This window comes from Lutra lutra, chromosome 11 (assembly GCF_902655055.1).
Source record: "Lutra lutra chromosome 11, mLutLut1.2, whole genome shotgun sequence".
NCBI classification, from domain to species: domain Eukaryota; kingdom Metazoa; phylum Chordata; class Mammalia; order Carnivora; family Mustelidae; genus Lutra; species Lutra lutra.
Window position 1 is genome coordinate 55,616,745 of NC_062288.1, and position 14,600 is coordinate 55,631,344.

Genomic DNA, 14,600 nt, shown 5'->3' on the forward strand with positions numbered 1-14,600 from the left:
AATATAACCATATCAATAACAATGCACAAAACTGAAAAGAAAAGACTTCTCAAGTCACAGACGTGCAAATTATCTTAAAACTTCAATGCTCCAGATGACATCTGAACCAAAGTATAAAGTAACAAATCACACAAATGTGTTTTTCTCTTGTATAAAATGACCAAGTATTTTTTTAAAGTGTACATATAGCTCATAAACATTATTTATAAATATGCTGAAATAATTTAAAAAAAAATCAGTGTGGTAGGTTATATCTCCACATTATACCTATTCTGTGCTGTCAGCATCTCCCTTTGGGGGTGAGGTCCACTGTACACAACTTTTGACAAACCATGCTGGGATAATGCACTCTCAGTCAGAGCCATGGACCCAATGCTGGAAGGCTAGAGACATTTGAATAAAGAAGAAAAAGCCATTCTATTGAAAATGTGATAATAAAATTTTATAAACCACTAAGAACGATTACTATGAACATCATGTATCTTAAAAATATTGCAACTGCTCAAAGTTTTAACAATTAATTAAAAACCAAACCACAAATAAAAATAAAATTAGTTTAACTTAAAAAATTCTACACCAATACTGGCCATGTATGGAACTGTTGAATCACTATATTGTTCAGACATAATGCTGATGTAAAGTATACTGGAATTAAAATAAGAACTTAAAAAAGTTCTGCCCCAGAAATACATAATTGCCACATACAAAAATATTATACTAGTTTTATCCATCAAAAGGAGAGAAAAATATTTCAAAATGAGTATTTTCAGTAGATCTCTTAAACAATCAGATTTTAAAGTTTTATAGTTCTGATTTCTCATTTCACTTTAGGAATAGTAAATACCTTGTCTGGTGTTTTATACTTTTTAAGGTAGTAATAAATTCATCAATTTTGGGGGGCTTCAATAACCAGACCCTAATTTATAGCGATTTCAAATCTTAGAACCAAAAAATTTACCTTGATAAAATGTCACTTACTTCATGATATACAGATGGTTTGGATAAAGATGGAATCGTAAAACTCAGTACTTTGCTATGTCCCTGTTTGTCAACTATTTCCTATAAAAGTGGAAAAAAAAATCTTAAAATATTTATTTCTTATACAAAAGTTTAAAAACTAATTATAAGCTGTTAGTCTTAAAAAAAGACCAGAAATGAAAGGAATTTTAAGGCCCACTAAAATCATAAACTATGATAATCAGTTATCAAATATTTATAAACACCAGGAGTTAACCTTCTTCTTTAAGATGTAAGTAACATAGGATAGCTGAATGTGTAGATGTGTAATGTCTTAATAATCGCTGGTTATCCTTATGTAAAAGTTATATTTTCTAAATCAATTAATATAGTTATGAAATATGTCAAGAAAAGGCCCTTAAATTTCTTTTCCTTCTTAAAAAGTAGAAACCCTAAATATCTAGAATGAAAACTATCTGTTAAATCAATGGTATGTAAATCCAGAAACAGTCCAGATTTTATGAAATTATTAGAGGTACATATTAGACTAGATCTCTTCTCCTAAGCTTTCTGTGAAGGCCACTAAAAGACAATTTATAAACAATAAATTTTAAATTTAAAAAATTTAAAATTCAACATTGATATTTTTAGATCTATCTATAAAAGAACTGAAATGGTCTGATTTTCAGTCTTCAATCAATCCAAAAAGGTATATTCACATAATTATATGTATGCCTGTATGGCCTTCAACCTCCATAAGGTTATTTTTAGGAGAATGAGCTATGCATCATTTGATGTATGAAAAACAAATACTAGCTTGACTACAATGAAAAGTAGTTAATATTATGTATTCACGTTTGCTGAAAAGGTTATATATTTGGTTTTGACAAATATTTGTTAAATATAAACAAATTACATTAAATACAAACCAAATTGTAAACCCCTAGAAGAAGAGCTTCAATACATCCACTGCTATGCACATTTCTGCTGGCTGAGACAGCAAGGTAGCACCAAATCAATTCTGGAAGAAACTGCAGTGTAAATCGAAGCAACTGCTCTTCTCCACTGCGATAGAATTCGAAGAGCTGGTGACAGACAGGTTCTAGCAACTGGAAAAAAGATGGAAGTGTTAATTCAAGGATTAGACTGTATTTGAATGACACTGACACGGGAAATTAAAATGGCTTTCCCTGATTGGTAATTACTGAAATATATAAATGTTTTCATTTTTTTGAAAGCAAAACTATTCACTGCTAAGTTATTTAGCAAACCTTTGAAAGTTTACTTCTAGTGGAAGGCCAAACAGTTCAAAATAAATGTATTTGGAAGCACCTATAAACTTTAAAATAATCCACAACTCTAAAGTGGTATTGTTATTCATACCAGCTTTTTAACTTATTAAAATAGTTAGGTTGTAAGAAGTTTCTTCCCTAATCTCCTATTTTCCTGATAAAATGTGCCAATATATACATGATTACATACAGGGTTGGAGAAATTGAAATGGGAATCATCACATTACTCTCCTGAGCTTATAATTAGGCAGCACCCCACAGCAATGTGTGTGGAATAGCTGAGTAATTACACCACCCCTAGATCTAGATCTCTATTGTAACCATGATTCATTGTCCCTGGATAATCTAAACGTTGCTATCATTTTATCTGAAACACAATCTGGAGTTATCTATAACCTTTTCCTCTCCCACCACATGCCAGCATTACCCAGTTAATAGAGGTAACTGTATCTATATCATAGACACTTTTTTAAAAACAGAAAGTTAACATAAGATACTCTTATATGTAAGGATTATCTTAAAGCATATACAATGATCACACACAAGTCATAAATATATGAAGAGATTCACAGGGTACTGATTTTTCAGAAATTTTTCAGGCTGTTATATTTTCAATGAACTAGAGTTCATTCACTTCACTAACTTAGGCAATAGATTTAAGTTAATTTACTAAACAAAATCTCTACTTCCGGTAATTGTAATGAACAGAAACTAACATATGGTGGATGTTCTGATTTCAAATATGCTAAATATGTAAAATATACTGGGTATAATTAAAGTCAGTATTATATATACAAAGTATAGTGGAAATTACACTGCAATAAACATTGTCTAATTAATTTTTCCTATAGAAAAATTATCTAACTACTGACAGTTAAGGAATATTTTTTTCATTCTCAAAATGGTTGTCAGAGGGCATGGCAAGGGTAACAGGAAACTGGACAGCTAGAAGCAAAGTAACCCCATTCACAGATAACAAGAGATGTTTTTAAAGTAGGAATTTGAAATAACTAGGTTGGGGGTAGTAGGAAAAAAGAAAAACTGGCAGGGAAATGTTTGGCTTTCAGAGTAGAGTCTTTAAAATTTCTTTGTGGACCAATGTCGGCAATCTTGTATTGTTGTGTAACAGCCCTCATCCTTAAATACCTGGGAAATCTTTGGTTAAAGTAATTTATATAACCAAACAAAATTTGCAAAATTATGAAATCTTATGTTGAAAATTGATTCAATAGTCTGCATGAAACATAATCAACTTTAATCAAAACAACCTCAAAAAATCTTACAACCAATTTAAAATTCAAAATTAAAAGAGTTTTTGCTTTACGAAAGCAGGACCAAATGAAGACTGCTTCAAAGGGGTGGAGAAATCATTGTTACAATGAGGTTAGATGAAATTATGCATGTCAAACCAAGAGAGAGATATACCAATATCTGTGCAGTGTTTTACAACTTGCAAAGTACTTTCAAAGGACTTGAACCTGTTCAATTCCCACACCACTGTAGGGTAGAATATCATTATCCATACTTTCTACACAAGGAAATTGAGACAGAGGCTATCTACTATGGCCAAAATTATGCAGCTCACAAATGTTAGAACTGGAGCTAACACTTTTTGACTCCTTTACAAACATACCTGAAAAATATCAGAAAAGCATAGACAAATACATAACATGGGAAATACAGGCAGTATTTGACATATCTAACTTGAATATATTTGAGACAAGCAATGGAGCATTAGAACATGCTGTGTTAACTAGTGTTTGGTTTGAATTTTTATATGTATTTTCTCATGGACGTATTATATTTGGTGGGTACATTTTACAGTATTATTAAGAGAGAATTGTATCTCAAGTATATTTTCAAGTATTAAATGGGCTTTTTGTGGGTCTAATAAGAACCTAATCATCATGTACCTTTTTCCCATTCTAAAATACATTCTGGATTCTAAAGCAAGTAAGTTATAAATAAACTTAAAAAAAAATCCATTTGTAAGTAAGAAGTCTGTATCCTAAGAGAGATTTCTAATGGTAATAGAAATGTGACATCAAAATGACTTTGAATGATTAAAGCAGGGATAGAAGTTGGAAAAGAGTTTAGTTTGCATAAATTTACAAGAAAATCTTGCAAATTAATTTTTTTACTTTTAACTATTACTCAGGAGCATAGGTAGAAAAAAGATACAGAAAAGTTGGAAGGACACCACTGTTCAGGTGTCAGTACCCCCTGAATGATCTCTCCTTAGTCTGGGCTCCCTATGCCTAGACCACCAAAGAGATTTTATATGGCTCTTTCACAAAACAGCTGGTTTCATAACACAGTTGAGCTCTGTTAGCCTCTAATCATATGGCTGTCTTAAAGTTATAGTCAGTTAAAAGGACTAGTCAAGCAAACTGCATTGTACCCATAAACTGTCTACAATTTCTTGCACATACCACACATTTTCTCTCTCAGGGTTTTTGCATTTACTATTTCATCTCCTGGAAAACTCTTGCCCCTAGTTTTATGTTTCCCCCCTTGTTCATTCAGAGCGGATTCAACCAATACCTCCAGAATCTCAACACATACTCTCCCTACTCCACTTTATTTTTCTTCATAGTTTTATCACTAACTAACACTGTTTATTGTTCATTTAGGTATTTGTTTAATGTCTACCTCACCTACCAGAATACAAGTTCTAATCCAAAAGATCAAGAATTTAGTCTATTTTGTTCACTGCTACATTTCTAAGGGATTTCTGGCATATTATATGGGTTCAATAAATACTTACTAAATGAAATAAACTGAATAATGAAAAAGTACTCTTAATAAAATCCAAATAACAAATTTGCCAAACTTCAAATAACACTCAAACTATTGCACAAATTTCAAAAATGCCAAAAGAAAATGGATGATATCAACATTTTAAGAATATCTCCAAATTAAGATACAAAATAAAGAGGAAAAGGTGGGTTATGATATTGAGGTAAATTACACTGTTATACTTAAGAAACACTTCTAAGTATATTTTTAAAGATTGAGTTGTGTTTTAAGAATACAGAATACACATTATCTTTACCACATGAATCAAGCTAAAAACATAAAACAAACTTAACATGCAAAACCTCCTAAACTACACTTCTAAAAGTGTGGTCCATGGACCAAAGACTATCCACAAATGTTACCAGTGCCCAACAATGTAAATACAGAAATTGGAAACATTTAGAAACTTGCAGCAACTTGATATTACTACAACATTCAAGTAGGTGATCAGCAGACTTACTGAACAGGATATAGTATAGATCAGTTAAGGGTTATCAAATTTGTGTGGTACTTCATATATGATGTGAGTTACATGCTCATCATGTACATTTTGTACACATACTGGTCTGTGACAGACTGCAATTTTTTAAAAGGCTGGTTCTTCACCACAAACACTTTGAGAAATACTGGTCTGAACCATGAGAGCTGTAATCACTCTGAACAAAAGAAATGCTATGAACCAAACTAGTCTATCAGAAATTTACCTTATAAACTATATCCAAAGTAGGCTGGTTAAAACACCGTTCATCACAGAATAATTTTTAAGACTTTCAAAATACCAAATACTAAACAGTAAATTAGAAACAAGATTTAACTTGTTTTTAAAAATAAAGCGTATACCTATACCTATTCCATTTGGTGAAATAATTCTCAAACGTGGAAAACTTAAAATACCTTCTACCCAAATACTTTAAAAACTAATACCCTTCAAGAAAACAAGCTTCCTACACATGCTATAGAAATTGGAAAGCTTTGGGGAGAAGGAAGGGAGAGGCAAAACATGATTGCTTTATTCAGTGATTGCAGGTAAAGTTTGGGGCTTGTCAATTTCACCCCCAATCTTTTCTTCAGCGTGCAAAAGTCACGATGTACTTTATAGCATAATCCAGAAGCTGGGTTTTTCCAGAATCCTTTCCCAAAGCTTTGAGAAGCTTTGAGAGCTTCATCCAAAAGGCACATAGACCTACACAGGACCGGACTAAGGGCATAAGTTATTTTACCAATGAATGATAACATTAGTGGTGTTAGAACTGCCATGTGATCTACCAAACTAAAGTTCAAAGAAACCCAATAAGCAAAAAAAGAAAAAAAAAAAAAAAAAACTACATACCTCATATCCCTCCCCTCTACTCCATTCTCAACAGCTCCCTCCCAGGCTATTGTCCCAGCATCTGCTGCTTTCAATTTTTCTATTCTCCAATCTATCCTCCACATAGCCAACTTCCTGAAACAATAATCTGACCAACTCATGCCTTCAGTGCAAAAAAAGTCTAAACTGCTTATGAAGGAATTCAAGACTCACCATGGTTACAGACTAAACTAATCTTTCCAGCTTCAGTACCAGTCTTATTCTCTTGTTAACTATTGCATTAGCCTATTCGCTTTTTTTCTAAGTACGATGCCTTTTATTTTCCACACTATTTCCAACCCTCTTCTATTTCTACTGTGAATGATGGGGTTTGTAAGCACCAGAATCTGGAGTATCGATCATTTTATCACCTTCAAACTAAATTTTCTTTCTAAAAAAAAGAAAAGAAGATGGGGTAAGAGAAAAGAAGGACAGAGAAACAACAGCTGGGCCAAACTGCTTGCCATTCCTTAAATATTTTTGCATTTTCTAGGCCTCCATACACTAACCCAACCATTTGGAATGTCCTCTCACCTTGCATACCTGGAATTATGCATATCCATCTAGGCATTGCCTTGAATGTATGTATTTACTTATTTTCTCTCCCTTTCTTCTTTCAGGATAAAGACCATGTGTTACTTATCTTTGACTTTCTATTGCCTAGCGTTGAAGCTGGCTCATAATGAGCAAACAAATATTTGTTGAATCAATCAATACATATAATGGCCCTGACTTTCTAGGCTACTTCTAACAAGATAGATAGATAAACAGACACACAAACAGATAAAGGAAGAGAAGGAACATGTTCAGAGATGGTTTTTAGAATATGGTAATAATTCTATTTCTCGGCCTAGGAGATGGTACAGTGAAGTTCATTTTATTATAGTTCTTTTTTTTTTACTCTACCATTTTTTGAACATATAGTATTCTACTCTTACCCCCCCACCACCCCATTTCTCAAATGTAATCAGATAAACAATCCATAATATATACCAAAGTTCTTTAAACATATACTTTTTCTTACTCTTTTATATATGTGTTATATTTCACAATAAAAAATTAAAAATCAACCAACTGAATGCTACTAGCACAATAAACTTTAAGAGTACTTACCTCACTTTGTGGCTCCTGGATAACTTTATACAGAGATGAAACTAAAGAACTCTTGTCTTTCAAATTTGTGGCATAATTTGATAAAGATGTTTCTGGTAGTGTCTAAACAAATTTTAAGAAAAAAAGATTTTATTTTTATGAAATGTCCAGAATAAGGAAACTCATAAAAAGAAAGTAGATTAATTGTTGCCAGAGACTGGGGGAGAGGAGGAATTGTGGGTGACTAATAGGCATAGAGTTTTTTTTTTTTTGGTGTGATGGAATTAGATGCTGGTGTTATTTGCACAACATTGTAACTATACCAAAAAACACTATATTTTCCCTGTGAAACAATGGATTTTATGTCATGTGAATTATATCTCAACAAAAATATATTTAATTTTCTTATCATGAACAAGGATATAAATTAACATTAACATTTCATCTTTGATCACAGTCTCAGGTTAGAAATAGGATAAAAAACATGTGTAAAGCCAGAGATACATTTTTGGTAGCATTATAGAAGTTACAAATCTCACTAGTGGTATTGATCCTATTTCTTAATAAACATGTTGTATAAGGATTGAATAATGTTTCAAACCTTAAGGCCACAGATCATCTATCAAAGTAACTCCTGAGTTACATATAGTGACTATTAAGTTAGGAATTGGGGGCAAATTTGTAGACTTCTCAGAATTGGAGAAAAAGATAGCCACATTACCAGCAAACTAATTTTCCTAATGCCATTTAAAATATGGACAACTAATTACAGCTTGCCAGTACCATTCATTCATTCACAACCAGAAAGGAATGGGAAGAGATAAAACTCCAGTCAGATAGTTTTGGGTATAAGGAGTAGGGAAATCTGAAAACAAAACAAAACAAACAAACAAAACAAAACACTTCATCATAACAAATGATAAAAACCTACCTTTCTAGAGGATATCCCTTCCTTAATATCTGTCTCTAAGTCATTATTTTTTCTCATGCAAAATACTTCAATCAATGAACAAATATTAACCCTGCAGTAGACATGTCTCAAGATATTGCTAAAAGTCATTCCAAGATACACACTATTTCTTACATGTCCCATCTCCTAGTATTTTGTAATTTAAAACAGTCATGGTTAATGTATATAGGTGTACATGTGCATAAACAGACACAGAAAATTCAACAGCATAAATGTTTATACTAAGGATATATGATTCATTCTAACTTTACCATGAGTTCCTTAAAGGCAAGAACTATTTTATAATCTCTCCATCTACGGCACTCAGAATAAGCCCTCATACTCAAACCTTTGCTGAAGGGATTCAATAGATGTGTTTTTGTTTACCAGAATGGTAAGTAAATGTGAACTATCTGGAAACCTTCCACCATTTTCCAGAGTAAAAAAAAAGTTTCACTGCAACTGCTTACATAAAAAGGAGATTAGGGCATTCTTCAATATTTCAAAAGCGTGTAACAAAAGATCTCCAGGCAACATTTCATTTCCGTTATTTGATCAAGAGTAAGCTAATACTAGGGGAATTTATATAAAAGGGAATAACGGCCAAATAAACAACAGATTTTTAACTCCCTGAATGGAAATGAACCTGAGTTATATATATGAAATATACTAGTGTGTGTGTGTGTGTGTCTAAATATAAAATTTAAAACTTAGTGAACTGAAATATAAATCTTTAAAAAAAGATTAGTGAATAGAAAGATTATTATAATATTATATATACTATCTAGGCTAAAACTGTAACATTCATTAAAAATGTGAATTACAGGGGTGCCTGGATGGCTAAGTTGGTTAAGCGTTTGCCTTCAGCTCAGGTAATGATCCCAGGGTCCTGAGATGGAGCCCCATGTTGAGCTCCCTGCTCAGCGGGAAGCCTCCTTCAATCTTTCCTCTCACTATCTGTCACTATTTCCGTCTGTCTGTCTGTCTCTCACACATAAATAAATAAATCTTTTTAAAAATGTGAATTACAATTTTCAGTTTATGTACCAATCAACCCTCATGAGGTAAAATATTTTCTGTGAACAGCTGAAGGCAAAAGAATAGCTCTTCTCTGACAAACCCGAGAAAATACCCTGGGCCTAGGACACTATGCTGCTAAATATAAGGAAGGGTCTTCTAAAAATCAGTGCACAATTCTGTCATTATTTCATTCTGTAAATGTGGAAAAGCCATTTTTGTCTAAAGAAGGAGAAAATATAATTGCTGTGTTTATGAACAGTGCTTTGAAAAACTTAAGATCTGACAGAGCCCAATGGATTTAAATACTATTACAGCAAATCTTTATATTTTCTTGCACTGTACTAGTTCAAAGGTACTGACTGGCCTTCTTAAAAATTATTTATTTATTTATTTGACAGACAAAGATCACTAGTAGGCAGAGAGGCAGGCAGAGACAGAGGGGGAAGCAGGCTCCCCGCTGAACAGAGAGCCTGATGCAGGGCTCAATCCCAGGACCCTGGGATCATGACCTGAGCCGAAGGCAGAGGCTTTAACCCACTGAGCCAACAGGCACCCCTGTACTGGCCTTCTTAAATACCACCTAAGCTTGCTCACTTTTCAGAAGGCAGAAGTGGAAACAAAAAATAAATAAATAAAATAAAATAATGGGAAATTAGTCTTGGCAAAATTTGAAGAAGACAGATGCTTCATACTAAAGTATCATTTGGCAGATGGTTTTTTAAAACTATAAGGAGGTGATATGGGTTGGGTGGAAGAGAATTAATGAAGACAGACGACAGAGAGCCAATAAATAAAACAACTCGATTCAACATTATACATAGATTAGATTTTAAGATTCAATGATTACCAGAAAATTTAAAAAATTAGGAGTCTAGAAATCTGCTAGATAAATCTACACATAACATTAAGAAAAACACAATACAATCTAAAAGATAATACTTCACAAATACATCTTTAAAAAGATAGACTCTGAGGGGAGCCTGGGTGGCCCAGTTGGTTGAGCAGCCGGCTCTTGGTTTCAGGTCATGTCATGATCTCAGGGTCCTGGGATTAAGCCCCTCTTTCAGCTCTGCACTCTAGTGAAGTTGGCTTGAGAGGTTCTCTCTCTCCCTCTTCCTCTCCCCACCACTCCCCCCATTCATGCATGTGGGTGTACTCTCTCCCTCTCAAATGAATAAATAAATAAAATCTAAGGGCACTTGGGTGAGTTGAGCAACCAACTCTTGGTTTTCTACTCAGGTCATGATCTCAGGGTCCTAGGATCTAGCTCTCAAGGGGTTCCCTGTTCAGCCAGGATTCTGCTGCTCTCTCCCTCTGCCCCTCTCCCAACTTGTGCTCACTCTCTAACATAAATAAATCCTGAAAAAAATCTTGAAAAAAAAAGAAACTGAACTATTAATGAAATACTAAAATAATGAAGTCTCAAGTCTAATCACTTTGTTGGTATACAAAGAGAATATTTAATGAGGACCCATAGCTAGAGTAGGTATGAGTAGTTTTTCCAAAGGCAAAAAAAAAAAAAAAAAAAATTGCACAAAACAAATTGTGTTGTCCTTGTGCATTTGTGAGCATGGAGAATATAGGGCTGGAAGTTCGGACTGTGACCATTGAACAATGTAGAACTAAAATCATCTTCACAGACTGCCCACTTCACTCTTTCTGATGAGGATATTGAAACATAAAAAAGTTAATGTGATTTTTCCAACATCATAAAACCACCTAGCAGAATAATAATGATTACATCAAAAGGTTTCTGAGTACCTACATGTTTGGACTTCTTCATCAATCTGATGATCTTATACCTTTAATAGTATCATGGTTATCAAATTAAATAACCAAACAGAGGCTTCCCCCCTCTTCTCTCCCTCAATCTCTCTCTTTCTCTCTCTCTCTCTCTCTATTATGTGTATGTATGTGTGTGTGTGTGTGTGTGTGTATACATCCAAACTTCCTTTCTTAAATATTTTAACCAAAACATGTAACTAACATCACAAATCATCTCAAAAGACAAGACACTCTAATTTAAAAAGTACTTAAAATATGTTCTCAACACTTCTCTATTTTCTATTACCTTTAATATACTGCTGATTTTGCCTGATAAGCTTAATCTCTTTATCAAACATAAACAGAACTGAATTCAATACATATTAACAGAATTCAGAATACACTCAAAATAATTTTCAGGAACACTTACCAAATTAAACAACGAATAGAAAGTATCTTCTCTTTAGCTATAATGTAAATTTAAAACATTCATTATATTAAATTGATTAGAAATTGGCTAAATTTAGGGGTGCTTGTGTGGCTTGTTCAGATAAGCGTCTGCCTTTGGCTCAGGTCATGATCCCAGTGTCCTGGCATCAAGCCCGGGATGGGTTTCCTGCTCATCAGGAAGCCTGCTTTTCCCTCTCCCTTTGCCCCTCCCTCCAGCTCATGCTCTCTCTGTCAAATAAATAAATAAGATCTCAAAAAAAAAAAAAAGAAAGAAAGAAAGAAAGAAAGAAAGAAAGAAAAGAAAAGAAAATTGGGTAAATTTAATCTTGGGGGCGCCAGAGGAAAATTATTTTTTTAATTCATGGGGCCCAGGATTTTACTTCCCTTCTTCCAATGGAAAAGTTTCCTTACCCTTGAATTAAACTCATAAAAATTTTGATAAAATAGTGCTACCCACATAATATATGTTATATTGCTAAATTATTATTCAGATAATACTTTATTCACATCCTAGTTTCTTTTAGTGGAAGACAGTATTTAGAAAACAAGATCTGGGTGCATGGTGTACTCATTACTACCAGGGTGTCATTGTTTCTTGGCCCTCCCAGTGAATAAAGCTGGGAAATACATGGATGCCTTTATCTATGGTTTTACATGTATAAATTTATCATATACATATTTAGATCCATGAGTTCATACTGATTCTTTCAATTCTAAGCTAACACCTTAGTGTTCTTTCTTGAATTTCCTCATTCCATATTTCTAATTCTTTTCTCAGACATAGAGAAACCTAACTCCCACTATCATCCTCCATGTATTTACTTATTTACTCAAAGTAACCAACCTACCAATGTAACCAGTCTGGCTGAGTCTTCTGCATGTCACCTCTGCAACCCTCTGCCCAACTACCCACTTCCTCAAACACTAGGCATACTGTTGCCCATACTACTTACTGTACTGCCCCCTTACCCTTCACTGCTACACTTGCTAGAGTGCTACATATCCAAGCTAAAAGAGAAAGGGAATAAACAGACAGGAAGGTAAGGGGATCAGTCATGATTTTCGATTATTTGCCTTAATAGATGACCCTTCCACCATCCTTAACATGCCCCCTTTCCACAACTCCCATACTAAAAAACAGCTAATAGGCTGGCTGTATTTGTTTTTGCAAATTTCACTTCACTATTAAACATAAGAATGCCCTAGAAGTAGTACTCAACTCTTAAACTTGACAATTTCCATCAACCTGTCAAAAAAATCATCATGGGGTATCTGGGTGGCTCAATCAGTTAAGCGTCTGCCTTTGGCTCAGGGCATGATTCCAGGGTCCTGGGATCAAGCCCCATGTCTGGCTCCTTGCTCAGTGGGGAGTCTGCTTCTCCCTCTGCTCCTCTCCCCTTTTGTGCTCTCTCTCTCTCAAATAAATAAATATTTTTTTTAAATCATGATATAATGAACCATGTTAAATACTCCAGAAGCAAAAAAAGGCTTCAAAACAACTCGAACATTTAGAAAAACAACATATGCAGAATGTTTAATCAAATTATTAAAATATGTAGAAGGCACTATATACAGTGCACTTTTATAAGATTCTACATCACTTATGATGACTTAGGGGATCTGTAGAAGGATACTCAACTTATGACTATAATAACTGACAAAGTGAAAATGTGCCCAGGCATTTGTCAGGATGAGATAATAATGACTGATAAGGCAAGCTGCAAAATTAACAGGAAACATTGCTTCTCTCAAGGACACACTGCAGCTTAAGTTTCATAACAACCTCCCTTTTTGAGTGATTATATTCTTATTCACTGAGAAGGCTTGTTATCTAAAATCATAGATATCAAAACCATGGCTGTATAAACAAGAATCATTAAGAATGAAACATCCCACTCTTGCCTGGAGGATCTAAGTCACCTTGACACAGAGAAGCGGGTTTGATTTTCAACCAAGGTACAGAGCCAGAGCTTCAGATAAGGGGTTTCTGAGCATAACATTCCACATAGATGTTAATTTTGTAGTTTCCAAGACAACATGACCCTGGGTCCACTTTGAAGTCCACACCAGATTTTGACTCCATTACATACAGCTCTGCTTTGTTTTGATCAAGCCCATAAAAATATTGCTTCATTTAAATTTCATCTAAACTTCACCTTTCCTCCAAATCCCATGATTTTATCTTTTCTTCTGTTTGGTGAGATGCTCATATAGTGCCTGTTGTAGTCTCCCTCTTTGAAACAAGCCAGTAAGTCTGACTTTTTCAGACTATACATTTGTCCTTGAAAGTCATGGACTGATTAGGCTGGACAAAAAAGTGACAGTTACAGCCCAAACCCTTCATTCCTATGGTTTAGGATCATGAAGTTCACATAATTATGTGTAACAAGATCTAAAGGAAAAGAAGGTAATTTACTGGTTAAAGAATATAATTTGAGGGGTCCCTGGGTGGTTTAGTTGGTTAACGGTTCAACTCTTGATATTGGCTCAGTCATGATCTCAGGGTTGTGAAATAGAACTCCCTATCAGGCTCTGCGCTGGACATGGAGCCTGCTTAAGGTTCTCTCTTTCTCTCTCTCCTTCCCTTTCCCTCTGCACCACCCCCCGGCAAAAAACAAACAACCAAACAAAAAACAAAAACCCAAAAAAACCCCCACAATTTTAGCTATTATACAGAAAACTTCATAAGAAAAGAAAACAAAAGTTAGCCACCTAAAGAAGGATCCATTGGTAGAAAGGTGGGTAAATATCTTCCCATCTTCTCCCCGTTGTTGATCATACCCACTCCTGTTCCCCTCCAAATTGGGAGAAACATTTTAACACTGAATCTTTGATGGTTGGAGGGGGTAACATTAACATTCAGAAACTTTAACCATTCTTTGTGAGGTTGCTATGAAAAGGAGAAAACAAACTCTTTTAACCACTTGGG

At 34.2% G+C, this 14,600-nt stretch overlaps 1 protein-coding gene across 5 annotated transcripts in view; it reads right to left on the minus strand.

Annotated features, from left to right (window-relative positions):
- HYCC1 (hyccin PI4KA lipid kinase complex subunit 1) overlaps window positions 1-14,600 on the minus strand; it is a 97,158-nt gene that overhangs the window by 32,923 nt on the left and 49,635 nt on the right. For all 5 annotated transcript variants that reach the window (XM_047694190.1, XM_047694191.1, XM_047694192.1 and 2 more), the window contains 4 exons: window positions 7,510-7,611; window positions 1,887-2,066; window positions 979-1,059; window positions 268-383 (listed from right to left, as the gene is read on the minus strand). In XM_047694190.1, coding sequence (XP_047550146.1) covers window positions 268-383; window positions 979-1,059; window positions 1,887-2,066; window positions 7,510-7,611 — 479 coding nt within the window. The remainder of the gene's footprint in view (window positions 1-267; window positions 384-978; window positions 1,060-1,886; window positions 2,067-7,509; window positions 7,612-14,600) is intronic.